The 21,835-nt window shown below is 34.7% G+C and overlaps 1 protein-coding gene and 1 long non-coding RNA gene across 2 annotated transcripts; both read left to right on the top strand.

The window, feature by feature from the left end:
* Positions 1 to 14,581: 14,581 nt before the first annotated feature.
* Positions 14,582 to 15,007, top strand: LOC135121109 (uncharacterized). Its single transcript, XR_010278857.1, has 3 exons — positions 14,582 to 14,654; positions 14,730 to 14,841; positions 14,964 to 15,007. It is a non-coding gene; the product is annotated as an uncharacterized LOC135121109 (long non-coding RNA).
* Positions 15,008 to 15,598: 591 nt separating this feature from the next.
* On the top strand, positions 15,599 to 20,921 carry LOC135121111 (probable phospholipid-transporting ATPase IIB; the record flags this gene model as incomplete). Its single annotated transcript, XM_064045432.1, has 25 exons — positions 15,599 to 15,787; positions 15,838 to 15,961; positions 16,011 to 16,153; positions 16,327 to 16,492; positions 17,115 to 17,241; positions 17,338 to 17,458; positions 17,519 to 17,645; positions 17,697 to 17,801; positions 17,856 to 17,951; positions 18,001 to 18,067; positions 18,120 to 18,247; positions 18,304 to 18,389; positions 18,443 to 18,579; positions 18,632 to 18,730; positions 18,785 to 18,875; positions 18,952 to 19,046; positions 19,107 to 19,189; positions 19,492 to 19,580; positions 19,644 to 19,821; positions 19,873 to 19,974; positions 20,034 to 20,167; positions 20,220 to 20,403; positions 20,458 to 20,584; positions 20,646 to 20,725; positions 20,788 to 20,921. Coding segments are annotated over 25 exons (3,012 nt in total), but the record flags the coding sequence as incomplete, so codon positions are not given.
* Between the last annotated feature and the right edge of the window lie 914 nt (positions 20,922 to 21,835).

The raw sequence follows: 21,835 nt of genomic DNA, 5'->3' as shown, positions 1-21,835 counted from the left end.
TCCATCTATGAGACCTAGGCCTTTACTGCGAAAATGTACTTTGTAGTCCTATGAAGTTAATGCGTACACTAATAATATGTAAACTTTTATCTCCATTCTACGGTATACTTTATTTGTGCTCCAAGCCTATTATCTAGGACACACTTTAAAGGGTAGCTCATTGTTGTGCTGAGTTCCGTTTTATCTTTATAACCGTGCGGGCTCAGTTATCTCATTATTTTTTAACCGTGCGAAATTTCTTACCAAGGCATTAAATCACTACTCTCTTGGTTTAAGGCTTTGTGGAATAATATAATTTAGTTTTGCTTTTACTATCCAGAGCATATAGTAGGAAGGCACCCTAAATGTAATTATTACCTTTACAGTGCACCATTCTTTTTTAAAACAAGTTGACAACTGGATATAAATTTTATGTACTTTAATAATAACATGCGAGTGCTAAAGCTTAACTCTGTCCCCGGCACTCCCCCACCATAATAACTTATTAGCTTTATTAGGGCTGAGTTACTAAAGTACTTTTTTAATTAGAAAAACATCTTGATATAAAATTTTTAGGTTTATAAACTCTAAATAGAAGAAGCGTACTTTTATTCATGAACCGAGCTAGGGCTTTACCAGTGAAAGTATCTTAAATGGCTGCATAATGAGGAATCAAGAAAATTTATTCTTGGTCTGGGTAATGATACTATTTTTCTAATAGGAAAAAACACAAGGTTAAGCTCTTTGAAAGTGATGTATTAGAGAACTTGAAAGTCTCAAGACTTGTTTTTTGTAGCATGTCCTGTGCCTTCAAATTTACTTAATCTTGCATTTGCGCAGTGCAGACTCGGCCTCCTTTGCTGAGTTTTGATTGCCTTGAGTGATGGTATTTGGCGCCTTGTGATGCTTGCAACCATTAGCTATATTTCGGAGCTTTTGTTCAGCATTGTACACTCTTTCTTGTTAGTAAGGATTCCTGTCCCGTCCCCAGGGCATGTCGTCCAAGAGATCAAAGATGATTGTCCCTATCTAACAATTTAGCTGTCCTGCTTGGGGATGACATGAAACTATTTGCCTTCAAGCTCATTGACCCGTCACGGGGGAACAGAATCCTAGGAAGGGTTGCACTTTGTGTCATCTAACAACTCTGTGGTTACTAGCAATCCTCTACTTTGTTTGGCGTCCTTAGAATTTTAGCAGAATTATTCAAGTACGCTACCAGTTCTCTGTATTGCATACAATCCCAAGCAACGCGAATATGGTGGCCTTGCTTAGCTCTAACGTTTTTGAAGCTTCTCATATACCTAGGAGAGTCCTAAAGTAATTTGACGCTCGACTGGAGACAGTTGCTTTTAAAAATAGAAAAAAATTAGGTAGACGAGAGGACTACTATAAACCCTTAAAAATAAGAATACCATTGTGGTCGAGATTCTAACGTGTAGCTTGCTTTTATTAATATTTTTTAACCTTGATATCTACATGTATTTATTTTCCCTCTGACTTTTACGGCTTTCACATTAGAGCAACGGAGTTAGCAATAATCGAGCTGTAGAATATGCGCGATGCTGGGTGGTCGCCTCTTGCAATGAATAGATGTTTGTCTCCTGGCTCAATAACGTTTGCCTAATAGTTGCAGCTAAAGAAGTGCTACTGTACTGCCTGCTTGGCTACTTGGATTAACAAGAGACACCAGATATTAAGGCGGTGTACTATATCATGTTAAGTTACTTGAACATGTTCGCTTCGGTGAATAGTTGCGGACGAAAGCTTCGGAAATCCGCTGTTTATTATAATGAGTGGTAGTTAAACAATACCCTTAGCACTAACCTTAGCGCCTACAATAGAAAATTAGAAGGATAAGCACTATGATATGTGAAATCACGTATTTAGTTTATACTCCCGTATAAAGTGTATAGTAATAGACAACTGCTGCTCTGCTAGTATTGTGCTAGTTATTGGTATAGAGTATTGTTAAGTTGACGAAAGTTTACTGAAAGATTAGGTACTTGTTACTAATAATTAGGTTTGATGCTAGAGTAGTAGTATGCTAGTATTGTGCAAATAGTAGCTTATAGTGCTGTTCAGTAGACGAAACTTTCCTAAAAGATATAGTGCTATTTGCCTGGGTATGTGGTACGATGCTAATGTGCTGTTACTATATTATTGCAGCAGTAGAGCTGTTATGAGTGTATTGTTTACTAGTACTTATAGCCTAGTGTGGTACATTTTGCTATAACCAATTGTACTGTAGAGCCACAAGTCTTGGCTTTACCACACACTTTGGAGTTCGATTGTAGTCGCTGGATTCACCGGAATTCACTTGACCCTAGGAAGGTGCCGCCCTATATGTAATTAGGTATTTACTTTAATGACGGCATCCAAAGTTATTTAATAACAAATTACAAAGAGTGCACTATGTGGTTTTGTTAATCTCGCACTTTTAGGGGGTTTCCCTTTTATAACTTATGGTGTAACAACAAAATATCGACCAGGTCCTCAGAACTTTACAGCAAAAGAGGTAAAGCATGTTTACTGGATGCAGAATTAGTCATTTACAGAGACGCCATTTACAAAGAAGCCTATTTATTATCGGGACTATCTGTTGTTTGCTGCTTCATAATAAAATTTTTTGTGTTTTAAAACTAACTGACAAGTTCGGTTGTAAAGATTATGAAGAAGACGTAAGGGGAGGGTTTATTACGTAAGAATAGTTGAATTCCGATATTGTGATCTTTGTGACCAGATAAATAGCGATCGATTTCCATCTAATTGAACAAGTTACCAGCTGATAATTTAAATAAACTCTTAAAGCGGTAAATAAGATATACTTACACTTTTTAACGTTATTTAGGCCTGTATCCAAACAGGGGAGGCATTCATGAGGATAGCTATTTTATAAGATTGATCTCCCACGCACATTTAACTATATTTTGGTTTTTATTTCCTCCTTTCCCTCTCGCCTAAGGACAATCCTGATTGAATGCTTTATCTGCGTTCAATATATGTATCCCCCGTTTTCTTAATATGAATTAGTAGCTGACCTAATAACATGGAGTGCCCGCCGAACAGTTAAGCGTTCTGCGCAGGGGCCATGTGGCTAGTGAAATTCATTTACGAACTACCAACTCCGAGTTCTTATCCTTACAATTCCACTAAGATCATGGAGGACAGGCTGTTAAGAGCAGAATTATATTGTATCCAAATAATGCATGACGCTAGTCCCGTCTAAGAAGGGTTAGGAGTGGTTTATGTGTTGTATATTTTACGAGCACTTGGTGTTCGGAATTAAAATAAACCTTAAAAAAGGAGGCGAAGTGTAATATAAGTAGTAAGCAAAGGGCTTAATACATTTGGGATTTATTTTGTAGACTAAGGTAAAACATGAATTACCGTAAAATATAATCTCATAAGTTCGCAACCTCATAGCCCCTAACAACTTTATAACTTGTTAAAACAGGGAAACAGGCTATTTCAGGAATCGCCACACCAGTATACACTGCACAGTAACTATGTGCTTAAATCAAGATATTTAAGGACGACAGTAAACATTTTTTAAAAATACTCTTCATTTTTTAAAAATTGGACAACATAGTGCTCCTGGAACTGTCTATAAATGTCACTGGAGTGCTAAGCTAACAAATGAAATATCTCTTAAATTTAAGGTGCGGAATTAAGAAACAAGGTCCTAATTTGTGCATAAAGTTGACTATTAACAAAGGCAGTGAGATTGGTGGTTTATTACGTGGTATACACCGGGTAAAGAGAAAACCAGCAAATGTTATGGGATAATTATAATTCTTCAGTTTCTTTAACCATGTGCTTACCAAATTTAAACTTATATCACTTTACTCGCAACGTTAAACTAACAAGTGGAGGCAAAGGCAATTTATAAAGCTTTAACAGCTTGTGGGCTAACTCGAATCCCCCACCCGGTCACATTAATTTTAATAACTTGTGCTACCCGATTTCTATATATAGTTTAGTGGGAAGTTACTTTTCCCAGCATGCTGAAAAGTGGGCGCCCTCTCACGGGGTAGGAATGGTTTATCGAGGGACCAAGCCCCAAAACTTAGGCACTAAAACATGTTGTTGCTTGGTGTGTTGACCCCATAAGGGGCGTCAGACTGTAAAAGCAGACTGAATTCTCACGTAATTAGTCAAACTTCTCAAGCTCAAATTCTTTATACTCTTTTAAGAAAAGGAACTTTAAATATGTTGCCTCTGGTGATAAAAATATTGTTCGTTAGTAATTTAATTTGTAGTCCCCTGTAAGGTTATTTATATTTACAATTAGTTCTTTTGCACTACCTTATGCGTGTAGACTCGTCTTTGCTAGACTTTAAACATACTTTAAAAAATTACGTTCATTGTTCTGCAAGTTTATATATGTATTTCGTAATTTTCAATATAAAACAAGCAAAATTTTTTAAAAAATTAAGAAATTTTATTTAGCGAACAAATTCGAAAACGAGGACTTGGTGCGCAAATATTTCAAAGCGCTATGGGTGTGGGATGAAAAGTATATATGTATATCCCATTAATTTTCAAATAGTGTGTAACAAGGCGCGCCGACAATATTTTTCCCTTTAACTCGGTGATTTCGATAAGAACCAAGCATTTTATAACATTTCCGCCAAGCTTTTTTACCAGGTCCACAGCAGCCTTATAATAAAAAGAATATTTGTTTAGCAATAACTCTATAAGGAAAAAAAGGATTGTATAAGGTTGTAGAAACCTTCATATTTCCACCAGTAGCGAGGACATCATCTATGATCACGGCGTTATCTCCAGGGTTGATGCTTTCAGCGTTGATTTCAAGTTTGTCGCTACCATACTCCTTCTTGTATTCTACGCTTACAGTTTGTCCAGGTAACTTACCGGCTTGTCTGCAGAAACAAGGAAAGGTGCAGTAAAACAGATAAAATTTAGTAATGGCCTAGTCCCTCTATGATAGTAAACAAAATTTGAATCGGACAGAAACGAAAGCGCAGCCCAACTCAAGTGCAAGAGTAGGCCCAAATAAAAGACCGCGTTGCCTCTAAACCAACAACGGGGTCAACCTTCTAATAGGATATTATAAACTATTACCAAGTTCAAGTAACTTAGTTAACTTTAAATATAAAGGACAAAAGTTATAACCTTTAACAAAGGAGTAATATGTCTTTGAAAATCCTCCAATAACGCTGATAGCGGAAGGATTTTTTAAATAAGGGAAAATATCGAGAAACAATATTCCTTTGGAAGGGAAATCGGGGCATTTTATTATCATTCGCTTTACTTGACCCAAAAGGCTTATGCTTACAACAGTTGCAGAGAAGTACTTGGTTTAAGCTTGAGTTCTATATTACATCACCACTCTTGTAGACGCCATGTGACTAAAGTAACCTCGTGAAGTGGTGGACCGTATAAATGCATAGCAGAAAACATTTCCTAAAATACCCCTACTGCAAACGCTTTTGTAGCTCCCAAATAGGGTGGTCTTGGTACGATTGTATGTTTAGTCGAAAATGTAATAAAATGTATTCACCATGTAAAGTCTTTTTACATACACCTATCTTTTCGTAGTATTTTTCGTCTACAATAGAATTTTAAGGTTACTTTGCTTGTAACTAGAGTTGCCATAATGAAGACTGTTCAAAACTGTACTGGATGCACCCCACAACTTATCTGAATTATCAAAAACTTTTGGGTTTTATTTAGTAGGAGTTACGAAGGTTTTGGATATTTAAAAACTACTTTTTAAAGCCTAAGCCTTGAGCTGGCGCCTTTGTTCCCAAATCTATCCTAAAATTTTCTATCCCGCTTCCGTTGGACACTTTTTATATAGTGATGGGCACAAGAGGACCACGAGGACTAATCGCAACCAGGAGAGAGTTCTCTGAACCTCCCCGAGGTTAAGTTTCCAACTATGTCGGAATATTTTGAAAGCAAACTGCAACATTATAGTAATTGTTGGTTAATGCAACCCAAAATAAATAATGTGGGCCCCCTCCTTCCTCCCCCTTCGCTTTTGGAACGGGGGCCCCGTCAACATTTTTAGTCCTAACAGAAATAGCTTAGCATTCGGTCGTGGTTCCGCTATTTGTTATATGCACAAGTTCAGTTCAAACAGACGGTATTGAAAAAAGAAATAGAGCTTGATAACGCATTGGCCTTGCTTGTATACAAAGTTAAAATGCTGTAGAGACAGCCACCTTACTGACTCCGAACCTAAGCTACCCCCTCTTGGGGAACTTAAGCTTTGACACCGCCAGAAAAGTAGAATTTCCACAAACATGCTCCCCGGGGGTTAAGAAGCTCTCATTCGAGCTCGTCAACCCGATTAAGACAGTGTTAAAACTATTTTATAATGTTATCTGAAACCAAAAATTAAATTCCTGTGAATTTGAAAATTTTAGGGCACTTCGGAGAATAGTAGAGTTGCGATAGTGGCGTCACCGAAAACCTCCTTTTTCTATAATGCTACCTAGAGGGGCGGCTTACTCGGGTGAAAAAAAAGCCTCTGCCCTTACGGCCAGCCTTTAAAGCGAATTTAATCCCCCTAAGAAAAAACATAATTGCTCCCTTTTCTTTTACTCTTTATCCCATCATCTGATGAAGTTAAATTTATAGAGTTTCGCTAACTATAAAAAATTTTTTTTAATGACAAGGAGACCTGTCTCAATAATATTATCTGAATAGGTAGACTAACAAGCTCTGAAAACGTGCTCGTAATACCATTTTTTGTAAAACATTCAAGCCCTCAACAGACCCTACCTATAACCCTTGTAACTCCCACCACGGCCAACCCTAACCCTAGGAAGACCTGGGAAAAAAAACCCTATTATTTCTCATTATTCCATATTTTATGCCTTTTTTACTCCCTATCCTGGCCACATTAACTATCCTTTTACCCTCTAGGAGGTTTTTTTTTTTTTTTTCTTGTATAACGTTTTATGGCTACTAACCTATTATACTTAGCAAATTTATATAAAAAATTTTTATAATATAATATAATATAATATGATATAGTATTTTTAATCTTGATTAGTACTTATACCTAAAATAAACTAATTTCATTTAATTTAATTTACTTTGACTTTTGTCTATTTTATCTACATAGGTAGAAGCACTAAATTAAAAATAAGCAATGTAAAATTGGTCATTTTTTAGTACCTTAGGTGCTGGAAAACACCGTAATAAGAGAAGAGAAATTTTCTCGTTTTTTGCGCACGTCCTGTGCTATTATTTCACTTAAATATCTTTGTACCTCACTTTTTTGGCGCGGGACGTGTGCATGAAACCTTAACTTGGCTGCGACTGCAGCAGTTAAGACCTTTGGATCCGTAGTTAAATCCATTGGCAACTGCATAGGTTTGCGCTATTGATGGTAGCGTCGACTGTTGGTTTATCTTTCGGACCTTCGCTTGGTTTAAGTACATCCTGCATGTTTGTAAGGACTTGCCGGCAACTGCTGTCCCCAGGACCATGTTAGTATAAGTGGCCCAAAAGGTCCTATATATTCAAATTCGTGCTCACGAACGCCTTATTCCTCGAGGGTTCCCGATGGTTTCGATCTAGGGCGCTCGGAAGGTCGCCATCCACAGATGGATAAATGCGTGAAGGCATACTACTTTTGTCTTGGGTCATGTCACCCTCTACTATCCGATGGTGTCACGACAACGATTTTCCTTCAAGCCCTCTGCTTAGGCGGATAATGTACATTAACCTAAGACCAACATGGCTAGTATCCGATTTGATACTTGGACTCGTTCTCAGATTATTTACCAAACCTAGGATCGTGATTATGGTATCTTTCCTTAGACAAGACGAGGGTAGAGGGTCACGTATTTCTGTGGAGAGTCGCAGGTAGCAATAGTTAACTAGCTTGATCTTCTCACAAGTTATGTTAGAGAAGCTCGGTTCGAAAGAACTCCTCTTAAAAATGGTAAAAAGTCGTTCGTTTGTAAAGTCATTTGGCAGGTGCTATCTTCCCTGGATTAGACTTGTGCTCATTTTAGCTAGCCGAAAGGATACGAGAAGTGCTCGCAAGTTTAATGACTTTATGGAAATATCTAACAATAAAACACAGACAGCTAACTACTGTTTCCTTGTTGGACTTCCTCACGTTGAGTTCTAGCATTGCCAGCTGACCCCAGTTTTAAATCTAATTGGCCTAGGCTGAGCAGTCGTAGTTAACTTGAACACTAAATAAATAGTTAACGAAATCTGCTAAATAGCTAGATGAACCGTCTGTTATGTTAGTACCAAAGACGAACGCAGACAGATACATAGTCTAGCTATGAGTGATATTTGCCTTGTATATGCGCTCTTTCCAGAGCGCACGGTTGGAGCAGGCGGCTCCGTCGTGTCATAGTGTAGACACTTTCATAGGTATTTCCTTCGTTTGATTGATCGTGCTTCGTTGTGCGGTTGATTGAGCGAGCTGCATCTTTGAGCTAGGCGCTATCGTACTAGTACCTTTTGCTAGTACCTACAAGTGTCTGGTTTAGTCTATGGTTCCGGTTTTGCGCAGGGCTATGATTATTAGTGTCTGTACTATGGTAGGTACTAGGTATTAGTACTATATATATTAACGCGCCGCTCCCATGCCTTGCCAGCAAAAAACCAATGCTGGCTTTCCGTGTTATATGTCAACCACATGGTCATTTTTGTCTCTCTACCTTTTTGGGATCCAGCTTGCTTCCTCTTTTGATTTTACTTTTTCCTAATTTACTTTTTGGCTTGAATTGTTCGATTCAATTTTTACTATTTTCTCTTTTCTATTATTTTTATTTATTTTTATATAATTTTTATCTTGTTATTTTATTAAATATTTAAAAAAGTGTTTTTGGTTTTTATTAACTTGATGAACACTTTTTTCTTAAAACTATTAATCTTTATTTAGATTATGCTTGCTCTGTTAATAAAAAGGTTTTTAAGATAGTTAAGCTTTTGAACAAGGAATACTACGAAAACCCTTTTCCCTTTTTGGACTTTCTATTGTATTCGACTTATTTAAACACTCGCATCATTTTCAGAGGGAACTTCCAATTCTTAATTTTATAAACGTTTCATACTGACCTTTTCATGTCTATATATATGGTTGATAGTAAACTAGTTATTCGCGCTAGTTTTCTTAATTGGTTTCCTGTTGGTAGACAACACTTTTGTAAAATAATTTATAAAATTTCAGTTCTTCTTCCCTCTCTAGGCTCTTAAATTTTCTTTATTTCCTCTTCCAAAACTTTGAACGAGAGGTCCACCATTTATTTCGAATGTACTTTTGGTTCGTGCTCTCCTGATTTAAAATTTGACTCTTTTGTGAAGGACTATCACTATCTATTAAGTATTGATGGCCTAATGGGTGCTTTTGTTATTGAAGAGTTTCATAAATTAATATTGTCTGATATGACTTTGAATTTAAGAGGAATGACTATGTTAACTAGATCAGATATAATGCGTACTGGAAATCAGATTTTTGAGGTTAGGGACTTGCCAGCATGTCTTTTATCATCAGCTTAAACTGATATTGGTTGCATTGATTTTTTTTATATTTTATACGAGGGATCCGAGTTGATAATGTTGTTTATTTACAAATGTTTTATATCTTATGTAATTTGATAACTCATTTAAATTCTTCTGTTTTTTTTGAAAATTTGACGGCAAGGAATATAACAATCAAGTATGAAAGTCATTTTATTATTGGATAATTATTTAAGGATTTGTTATCCAGCTCTCAAATGTTTTTTGGTGATAAAAATATAGAGGGGTTTCTTATCTTCCAAGCTTTAATAATAAAGAAATCTTATAATTTACGAAAAGTTAAAAGTTTTAAACAAAATTAACGATACCTGAGCCTTAGCCTCTTCAAATTTATAAAAGAAGACATAACTATTGAAGTTTTTGGAAAAAGTTATTGAAACAATTTTTATTGACGACACTTTCCTTCAAAGTTCCGGCTTTAAAAATACCCACAGTTTATTTTTTATAATCTTGCAGGTAACTGCAATACCATTACTTCTTTTATTAAAAACAACAAGTTGGCTACAAAATTTTTTGTAGTGACAACATTAACTGTTACATTACTCTAGTAAATTGTTTTAGACTGTACAAAAATAGTTTTTATTCACATTACTCTGGAGGCTTACTAACGAGTATTTATCATGGTTACACTTTGTTTCGGGAAAACGGCTAGTGCTCCGTAAAAGAGATAAAATTCAAAGTGTCCTTAAGAGCCTGGAAACTATGTGTTCCTCATACGGATACCGTGTAGAGTTAAAATTACTCTTTTGGCATCTCACGGAGTATTTTCGAGATGAATGTTGAGAAGGTTGGTTTTTCCTGTTGTAAAACATGAGTTCTTCGCAGAAAGGTTGTAACGAATGTTTGAAACATTTTTAATAGTTTTTTCTCTTCTGATTGTAATTTTTTTGTTTTATATTGTTTTAGAGATAGCATTGAGAGCATTTCTTTTGAAAGGGGGCGTTAATGTCCATTACCTCCCCAGTCAGTTTCGTAGTGTGCTGTGTTCAATTCGTAGAAACCTAGATTTTCGTTTCTTCCTCTGGGTACAATTAAAGATCTACCAGTTGGGATATTGAAATATTGCAAACGTTAACTAACTTAGTGCAATATAATAAAGGAATTAGCTCCGCTTTAAAGATAAGCTTGAAAAGGGTTTCATCCACACAGAAATTGTGGGGGAATGCGAGGCTATGGACATATTTGTAGACGAGTATATTCGAACATACTCAAATTTTCCGAGTTAATGTTTCTACTTTGAAGTTACCACGTTTTCAAGAGAACAAGTGTCAATATTCTTGTTTCTTTCAAGAGTTATATGCGTTCAACTTTCTTTTCCTTGGTGATAATCATATGTAAGGCTTCCTTTTAGATGTATGACTGATGTCGTTAGTAGAAGATTTAAACATACTAATGAAGAATTTTTAAAAGGTTTAGAGAACATTTTTAAAAAGTGGTCATGTACTGCCCTCTTTAAAACAGCTCCAGAAAATAGAAAATTTTTTAAAGGTATTACTTTTATTTCAGTTGTATACTCAAAAGGAGCTACTATATATGAAGAAAGAGAAAAATTGTATAAAGAAATCAAGATGCTTGAGGAGAGGCCTAAAAGGATAGTTAAGGTTAAACAGGTTTTAAAGAAATGATGCGTTGATGCAAGATCTCCTAAAGCATAAAGGAAAATTTAGTGTATTTCAAGCTACTTGACATTGTTTTTAGCTACAACTTTTTTTCTAGCCGGTCCAATATCAATTTTAAAGACGCTGGCAGGAGGATTGAAGCTAATAAAATGTTTAAAATCTAAATTATTGAATGGCATAAACGTTTTTCACCCCAAGAATTTTTATTGAAGCCAGAAATACTTATTTGAATAAGTTGGGTTTGACTCTTGATGTTAATGCCACTCACGCATATTTTAAGCCTTGTTAAAATTGAGTTACAGCTCAACAGAAATGTAATGTAGGCTTTCTCAAGCTGAGGTTATGAACATGAGTTTGACCAAACATTTTTCTTTTTTGAAACATATTTGCGCAGGATAAATTCACCCGAAGATCCTTTGGGAAACGTGCCACTGGGGTAAGACAACCTTATACGCTTTGTAACGCGACTGGATCAAGAGCAAAGATGTGCATGATTACATCAAAAGAGGAACCTTGAGATATTTTTATGGATTATCAATGTGCTGATAAACCCACTAAAGTTGAAAGTCCGATATTTGATGCTTTAGATAACCCGAATATACTAGAGCCTTTGGCAGGAAGTGGACAACCTTTTTAGATTTTGTTAATGTCTTAATAAAAAGGGTGGTAATATCACCTTGGATAAACAAAATGAAACGTTAGGACACGGCACAGAAGGTTCTGAGAACGGAAGTCGTAAAGTTAACAATTGTAAGTTTTTAGGGATAGCTCCTGAAATGGTTCCTATTGGTAAACTAGTCAGGCCACATAAAAGGATAGAGATTTAATAAAAGAGTTTCGGCTCTTTTACTTTAGGAAAATCTTCAAATTCATTGTCCGGTGCCCGTCGCGGGCCACCTGCAGATTCTTACGAGAAATTTTTAGATTTTTAGTAGCTTTTGGACTTTTAAGAAGGTTGTCGGTTAAACTAAAAAGTATTTTTTGTAGGGGATTCATAAATTTTTTTTTTTTACTTCTTATTTTTTCTAATGGTTGATAGCTTCGTTTATTGTTGGTAGGGGTTTAAGTTAAACTGTGATGGTGAATTCGAACCTTTGTATGCATTTTTTTAGTCCATTCGTATATATTTCTTGCTTAAAATAAACGTTAACTCTACCTTTTACTTATTACAATCTATGTTATCAGATATATATTTTATATATACTTCAAACTATAAAATCTTGTAAGGTAGATTTTGCGGCCAAATGAGACGTTTTGTATACTTCCGTTGGTATATTTCTTAGTAGTAGTATAAATAATTTACTAATTGGCTACATTACGTTACTTTGATTTATTTTTTTTACTTTGCACTTCAAGCGCCCGTGCTATTTAGTACTCTTTACTCTATGACCTTATTATACTTTCTTTGGTGCTCTTCTATTTATATGTTTTATAGGATCTTTTATATCTAAATAGTTTGTCGTACAAAATCTATATTTTCCAGTGTAATAAGAGCCAAAAAAACTGACGTTACCTTTCAAGTTTTTAATAATTGTTAGTGTTGTTTGCATATTCATAACTCTAAAAAAAAATAAGACTTTTATAACATCTAATTATAAGTTCAAATTACTTAGTAAAATAAAATATTATGTTAAATAAAGACTAAGCTAAACCTTCGAAAAGTTCAATAAAATTTATAGGTGTTATAGTAGCTTACAATATACAATTGTTTTGTAAAGTGTAATACACCATAAGTACTAAGAAACTTAAGTTCCTTTCAAACCTAAAAAGAAAAATTCAATTAGGTTACAGTTACCAGATATTTGAAATCCTATAACCACAATTAAATAATTTACCTAATTCTAACTTTAATTATAAAAAAAAGTAAATAAATAGTATAAACAACTGTAATTTTTTTATACAAAAATAAGATACAATACAGAAGTTCAGCTTAAGATTATTTTTAGTATTAGCTTTATTGGGTCATAATAAGGTTTATGTTGCTTTCAGAATATCATTGTGGAAATAGTTTAAAATCTTTTAGTATATAAATAGATTTATAGACTTTCGCTAACTATAAAAATAGCTTATTGATAAGGAGACCTGTCTCCATAAATCATCTGCAGAGGTTAACAAACCATGGGAGTGTGCGCCTAATTTACTGTTAAACATTTAAACCTTCAAAACTCCTATCACAACCAACCTTATCCTAGGGAGACCTGAAAAAACCCCTGTTATTAAAGTTTTGCTAGCAAGTACCTAAAAAATAAATCATAAATTCAACATGGAATTTAAAAGATCTGATTTGTTTCTTAGAGACAATCGCACATATCTATAAAAGTTAATTAACATTTATCTAGTTCCAAAAACGGAAAGATAGTATATATATTATAAACTATATCTTTGGCTGTAATAACTCTTATACTTATATGAAACCACACTAATGTGGATGACAAGTTAACATGAAAGGCTAAGCGATTAGTGTTTTTACTGAAGTTTGCTTAATATTGTACTATGTATGTTGACTAATTAATCAAAAAGGAGCTAGCCAAACATTTATTTATAAGAAAGACAACTAATGTCTATGGCTCCCATCTTATTCTAGTTTCAATAGTACTAGAAAGCAATAAAATATTAGAAAGCGGACGACCTAAAAATTAACTTTGCTTTTTAGCAAAAGTTAAAGCATTTCAAGTAAACCTTTTTGAAACTATATAAATGGAACTAATTTCTTCTATAAAAAACTTAATAAAGCAAATTATAATAGTTCCTTAATACACATAAATAAGACTATAACTAAACCTTTATCGGGCTTTAGTAAAACTGTAAGTGATGCTGTAGCTATCATAATAAAATATAATTTCGGACAGAACTCTAGAAAAAAAAATTAAGGTTACGGGAATTGGAGCTTTGGAAAAGAATTACTAAAGTTTCGCCTTTATAACCGTTTACGTACACGACGTTAATGTTTCCCGTTAAGCCCGCTCGTCTAAATAACTATCTCAGCCTCCGGCACACCCACCCACCCCTCCTCCGTAGAGCGCAGTTACTCCGTAATAGTTATTATAAAATTTCACCAACTTTTTCTTTCCAAGTTAAAGTAAAATATAACATAATTAGAATAAATATTTTAGTAAAAATACATTACTAAAACCAATTTTTAGTCTTATAATTAAGAAAATATTGTTCAACTAGTTTTTAACCTAAACTCTAAGTAAAATTTAAACTATAATTATAGTTATATAAAATAACGGTTTTATTGCTTGAAGAGCTTAAACAAAATAATATTAACTATAACGAATTTGAACCTTTACTCGATCTACTAGTTATATTAAGCTGACAAAGTTAAGATTTATACTTTGTTCTATTTATTCGTAACAGAGTAAACAAAAGTTTTAACTAAACCAAAGAGCCAAAGGACACTGTTAAAAGTACTAGCCCACATCTTTATCTTACCCGCTGTTAGTCTAAAGTCGTGACATAGCTTTCCTATGAAATAACATGAAATAACGCTAGCTTATATATTGTAGTGGGATCTTCTTTATTACCAAGGTATTTGAAACATATATCCTATAATATATTAATTATTGGAGAAAATATTTTTTTATTATAAATACTTCTATTTAGTGGTAAGTTGACTATAATGCCCTCTAAGGGGAACATAATGCACTTTCCTAAGCATATCCATACTCTGCGTGAAGATTCCTCTTCGGAAGAGTTAACCTTATTTTTAGACCAGGTTCATTTTTTAACAATAATCCTGGAACATAAAGAAGTTAAGATGTGTATAATTCCACCCTTGCTAAGAATGTCTCTTTAATCTACCAGCAAATTTTTTAATTTTCTTGTAAATATATTAAGCAGGAGGAACCTTTTCTTTTTCAATCTTCGTATGACCTGCAATTTTTAAACAAGAAAGAGTTAACCTTACAAGAGCAAGGTTATACATTTTGTTAACAATAAAATTTTATATAATTTTTACTGGCCACAAAACTGTACAAGGCCAATCTCCTATTACCTCTATATACCCTTGTTTTTTAATATAAACAATTTTTCTTTACTTTCTTAAGGGTCTCAAGAGGATACTGAAGAATATTTTTGTAAAAGAACCAAAACTAAAAAAGTTAACCTTTTTGAAAAAATATACAACTCCGTGAAGGAAACTTTTATTCGGTTAAAAAAAAACGTAAAGGTTTTATAGTCGTAAATCCTTTAGTTATCCGCAACATCGTCTTTTAAGTATTTTTTGAATCTTTTATAAAAGTTTGTTTTAGTTATTAGCCATTACCGACGTTGTAGATTTAATTAATTTCCAGCTCCAATATTTCTTATTATTATCAAAAAGTAATTCTTAAAACTGGAACTTCAAGTTTAGAAAATAGTTGTTATCCTGTTTTCCTTGTAATAAGTTTTTTACTATTTTTTTTAAATATATATTTGAAAATTATATTTTTCTTACTTGATTTATGGCTTTATTGTTTATAACTTATTAGCACATTACTGACGGATTTTCCCCCAAAAAACCGCGAACATTTAAGCTAAGCGCTTCTCCTTGCAAACGTTCGTTCCCCAGTAACATCATCTGCAACCAAAAGTACAGCGTGCTCACATTTCTTCCGTTGGTTTTACTTAATCAGTTCAAGTACTTTTTTAACTTGTACTTTTTATTGGTTGCCTTATCTCAGGTAATTCATACGACGAATTAATAGTTTTTTTAAATTAAGTTTTTTTTAAGCTTATAAAAGTATTTCAAATTGGAAATTTGTACACTTACTGGGGACCCCTTTTGTTTGTGTTGATTGTTACTATCAGCAAGGAGGCTTACGATGACTTTCAGAGATTCCGCAGAGATTGCGAGGGTTACTCTCCTTTGTTGTTATTAACTTGCTTTCTAAATTTTTATTATAGTGAATTCTTCCGTTTATAAGAAGTTGCGTGTAGAAAGCTTTGAAGAAATTAAAAGCGCAGATTTAAAGGTGGGCGACGTGCTTCTACTTGAAATGAATCAAAGGGTCCCCGCAGATTGTTTGTTGTTGAGAACTTCTGACAAAGTTAGTATTGAGTTTCTCAACTTTCTTTATTGTAGTAAGCAAACCTTATCTAGATTAGGAGTGTTGGTCTTTTTTTTGCTAATGAAAAAATGATATATAACAAACTTATTATGAATTTAATTTTCATATGCAACTTTTGTATCGTGAGACATATTTTGTATTATCTCATTCAGTCCGGCTCGTGCTTTATCCGCACCGATCAATTGGACGGGGAGACGGACTGGAAGTTGCGGGTTGCGGTGCCCTCCTGCCAAATGGTCAAGAGGGACGAGGAGGTCTTCTCTATGGACGCCACTGTGTTTGCCGATAAGCCAACAAAAGATATTCACTATTTCACTGGTACGAACTCTTTTTTATAGTTGTGCTGTTTGACGCGTTTATTTAAGTATAAAATTAAACAAATGTGCACTACTATTAACACTTTTCTTCGCCTGTTTTTTTGCGTATATACTTTATAAATTCTCATCATTATTTAATTAATGGTAACATGATTATTACTATTGAAACTTATTTTTTGTTATTATTGCCTTACGTATTGCTAGTTTACTTTGAATAACAACAATAAAAGGCGTTAAATTATTTTTCTCCTCTTTAATTTTTATATTGAGGTCCGCTTTAAAGCCAATGCGCATCCTACAACAGTAGCCTAAAGTTAGCTAACAGTATTAAAATAGACATGCTGTCTTCGCATTTAAAAGCATTAAAGTCGTTTAAGCTCTACCCATTGATTTTGATACACACGATCGCTAAACTATATATATATATATAACCAGTTCAAAATAAAAGCTTGGCTAATTGGTTTATTTGCATATTTTCTTATACACCATTGCTGACTTTTTTATCATATATAAAGCTAAAATCATGTAATAGTTATAACACATGCAAAGTTACAAATTTCTAACATTGTTTTAATAAAACTTTTTAGCAAGGCTCCTCTATTTTGTACTTTTCATTATTATAGGTAACTTCATGATCTCTGGGCGTCCCACTGAGCCTTTAAGCGTGGAAAACATGCTCTGGGCCAATACGGTACTGGCCTCTGGCACTGCCCTTTGCTGTGTTATATACACCGGCAAGGAAACTCGCAGGTAATAACTTAATAGAGAGTGATGAGCTTATGGATATTACACAATGGCCGTTCATATTACTTCTGTATAAGTTAAAACTTCCTTCAATTTTTATAGTGTGATGAACACATCTCCTCCCGCCAACAAAATTGGCCTGTTGGACCGTGAGATCAATGTTTTAACCAAAATGCTTTTCGCTTTGACGCTCGTCCTCTCATTTGTTCTAGTGGCCCTGAAGGTTCTTCTTCTTCCTGCATTCATAGATTTGCTAGACTACCGTCGTTCTATACAATGCTAGGGCCTTAATGAAGTCTGGTACGTGTATATGTTCCGGTTTGTGCTGCTTTTCTCGTACATTATCCCTATAAGTCTTCGGGTTAACCTTGACTTTGCCAAGGTCTTCTATAGTTACACCATCGAAAAAGGTTCATTCTCTTATTAACTCCTCAGCGTATGTATTATATTATCGGTAACAGATAAAGGTATTCCGGGCACCGTTGTCCGGACTTCGAGTATCCCCGAAGAGCTCGGGAGAATCCATTACCTGCTAAGTGACAAAACCGGCACATTAACGCAAAATGGTTATTTTGTTTATATATTAATTATTATCATTATTATTAATTTATTATTATTAGAAATGCTGTTTGAACGACTGCACATGGGTACTGTCTCCTTCAATTCAGAAACCTTTTTAGACGTTAAAGAGGCGCTGACTTCTAGCCTTAAACTTGGTATAAAAGCTACAATGCCATTGGTTTACATTATTTATTCTCTCTGTAGTCTCGAAGTCAAGTTCCAGTCCTTCCAGTGAATCACTTTTAGCAAACTCGAACTCTGTTACTATCAAGTAAATTTTTATTGTCTGTATTAACTTATATGAGTTTTATAACTGTGTGAAGTTCTCGAATCAAAAACGTCGTCACTGCACTGGCACTTTGTCACAATGTAACGCCAATCTCTGATAACGGCGAAACCATTGGCTATCAAGCTGCTTCTCCAGATGAAATTGCCTTAGTTAACTGGACAGGTGAAACTCAACGGCATCCTGTGCTGCTCCACTCCCCTTTCTCACGTGATCTATAGCGGAACTTGGACTACGGCTTGTGTATCGTGATCTACACCGTATAGTGCTTGAGGTTGATTGCGAAAACCTCTCTATTGGTTACGAGGTTTTTTTTATTCGGTTGATTGACTACTTCCCTTCTCTTTACAAAGCCAACAGATTCTGCATGTCTTTGCTTTTACTTCAGAGACGAAGCGAATGGGCGTCATTGCCAAGGAAGAGAGTTCCGGCGAGATTGTATTTTTGTTGAAAGGCGCTGATGTGATTATGTCGAAGATTGTCATGCACTCCGATTGGTAATATAGAAAGATCATTTTACAGATTTCACTCAATGAAGTCCTGTAATAGGTTGCAAGAGGAATGCGATAACATGGCACGGGAGGGGCTGCGAACGCTGGTGGTGGCTCGGAAGACTTTTTCCTTAGAAGAATACACCGCTTTTAATTCGTTGCGTTATTAAATAAATATTGAGCTCATGTAATTGTTGATGTCTCGCTGTAGAGAGTATACATTGGCAAAGTGCAGTACTGGAAGCAGACAAGAGAACGTAAGAAGAGTTATTCAAAGTATAGAACATGGAATGGAACTTTTAGTGAGTATTATTATGGTCTTGGTATATAAATTAATTTTATCATTTAGTTTTTATGCGAATATGCTGTAATATCAAGGGCGTTACTGGCGTGCGAGACAAGCTACAAGAAGACATCAAGCCAACTCTTGAATTGCTTAAAGATGCAGGCATCCGCATATGGATGCTTACGGGGTACTCTTTTTAGTAAGTGACCCGTTCGGTAGTTACCAAGGTGAGGGTTACGTGCCACAGCGATAAAATGGAGACAGCCACATGCATAGCCATTAGCACAAGACTGGTTTCTCGGTCCCAAGAGATCCACCAATTTGCACAAGGTTCGCTAAAATTATTGTTTGTAATAAAAAGGATTTTGATAAAATTTTTATCGAAAAAGAACAAAAGGCGGGCCATTCTTTTATTCATCGTTACGTATAGCTATATTATAACGTTTAGTTATCGGCTATATATTACTTAGTATTTAGTAGTACTTATAAAAATAGGGATAGTTGTTTTATAAGGATCATGCAATGATTCAATTTTTTATATTACGATATTATGTAATATAAATTTTGTTTTATCACCAACATAACAACTTTTACTTTTATTAATATTAACGTGTATCAAATATTTATAAAAGTTAATAATGAAAAGGAAGCAATCAAGGAACTATATACTTTTAAAAAAAAGGAAAACTGTGCTTTAGTTATTGACGGGTCAACTTTGCAGGTTTTCCCTATTATAACTACTTGATAAAGTTGAGTATATGTACAAAAACTATTTTGCTTCCAGCTTTTCCTGAGTTTTTTTGAAGAAGACTTTATAGAAGTAGCCAGTAAATGCCCGACAGTTATATGCTGCCGGTGCACTCCCACCCAAAAAGCGGAAATTGTGAAACTTATTAAGCGCTATTCGGACGCCCAAGTTTGTGCCATTGGCGACGGCGGAAACGATGTTTCCATGATCCAATGTTTTTTTCTAAACTGGTAGTGTTTAGTAGTGAACCCATTCCCCCCCATAGCGGCTGATATTGGTATCGGCATTGTTGGGAAAGAAGGAAAGCAAGCTTCCCTCGCCGCTGATATTTCCATCACTAAATTCAAGCACATTGTCCCTCTTTTTTGTATCTATTATCCTTTAATGTCATGTGTCTTTGTACTTCTTTTTTCGCCTCCACTTCAGTATGGCACGGGCGCACCAGCTACAAGCGCTCGGCGGCTTTAGCTCAGTTTGTCATTCACCGCGGCTTAATTATATCCGTCATTCAAGCCGTCTTTTCGGCAGTCTTCTACTTTTCAGCCATTTCTCTCTATCAGGTTTCTGGCTGTCTTTTTACCTATACGTACTGCTCTCACACGCTAAGTAAAGGGACCTCTTCTAGTGGGCTATGCTACTATTTACACCTCACTTCCAGTGTTCTCATTAGTTTTGGATGTTGATTTAACCAGGAGTTTGGCCATTATGTATCCCGAGTTATATAAAGACTTGACTAAGGGGCGCCTGCTAACTATGAAGACCTTTTTTGCATGGGTGGGAATAAGTACTTACCAAGGTTGCTGCTCTTCTAACTTATCTTAAGAAATTTTTTTTTCTTATTTTAATTCAGGCGCCTCTATCATGATCGGCGCTTTGTTACTTTTTAACTTTGGCGAGTTTATACATATTGTTTCTATTTCCTTCACTGCATTAATACTGACGGAGCTGTTAATGGTCGCACTGACGGTCGTTTCTTTGTATGAAGCTGCATTAATTACTATTATTTTCGAGTTGCCTGTAACGTGTGCTGCTTATTAGTCATTGGTTAATGGTGGTATCAGTATTCGGGAGCTTTCTAGCATACATACTCTCCATCTTTGTCCTGACCAATTATTTTGGTAAACAGTTTGTTGTTAACACTGAGAATATATTTAATATTTGAAAAATTTTATTAATGCAGATCTCAAGTTTGTGTGCTCATTTACCTTTTTGTGGAAACTGCTGGTGATCACCACAATCAGCTGTTTTCCTTTATTCTTTCTTAAACAGTTGCGACATCGCTTAGACCCGCCAAATTACTCCAAACTCACTTAAAAAAAATGCAGTCATAAGAGCTTCTTTCGGTAGTTCTTTTCAAGGAAATTAAAAAATAGATAATTTTTAAGTTTTACTATAAAAATGAATGAAACAAATAGTTGAAACATTCCATTTTTTTTATATCATGTGTTTGTCTAATTGGTGTAAGTAGTGCTCATGCATGTGACCGAGTAACGTGCCATCCACGTGTTATTTCTGTCCCATATTTGGATTACATTTATTTCTCTATCTGAAGGTATAAATACTCCTCCTTTTACTTTACGGGACAATTAACCGTTCACTACTCTTTTTATCTGTCAAAATAAAATATCGTGGCAGTCTACACATTTTATGTATTTGGGCCAACTTAGAATCATTTATTTGTTACTAGTTTTACTACTATCTTCTTATAGGTAGGCCACATTTAAACTCTAATAACAATCTTTAAGCATTGTATCTATGATAGCAGACTGGGATAGTTGCCTAGTCTTTCTCTTATCATTTAGTGTTTTTTATTATAATACTTACTTACAATTTTAACTATTGCTATACACATCGCTTAATTATAATAAAGAAATTTTGCCTAATTAAGGCTTCCATTGCAAAATCTGAGTACTTTTAAGATTAAAGTTTGTGTTTCAAAATAAAAGTACATTAATAACCAGTTTTATATGATATAAAAATATTCCCGTAAAATTATGTTACAATTTGGCCTTATAAGCCACCAAACTTTGCAGAAATTTTTTTTTACGATCGAGGCGTACCACTGCAATTCAGTTGGCATTCTAAAGGATAACGCTAGTAATTAGTGACTAATAAAGTATACCAAAATTATTCAAAATTAAGAAAACAGACCTTCTTTTAAATCTATCCTGGTCAGAAACAGTAGAGCCAACTAGTATCCATACGAGCAAACGACGAAAGGCTGAAAA

This window comes from Zophobas morio, unplaced genomic scaffold (assembly GCF_036711695.1).
Source record: "Zophobas morio isolate AGI-343-1 ecotype UQ-CSIRO unplaced genomic scaffold, CSIRO_AGI_Zmor_V1 ptg000489l, whole genome shotgun sequence".
In the NCBI taxonomy this organism is placed as follows: domain Eukaryota; kingdom Metazoa; phylum Arthropoda; class Insecta; order Coleoptera; family Tenebrionidae; genus Zophobas; species Zophobas morio.
Note: the sequence above shows the minus strand (reverse complement) of the source record. Positions and strands in the feature narration are given on the sequence as shown.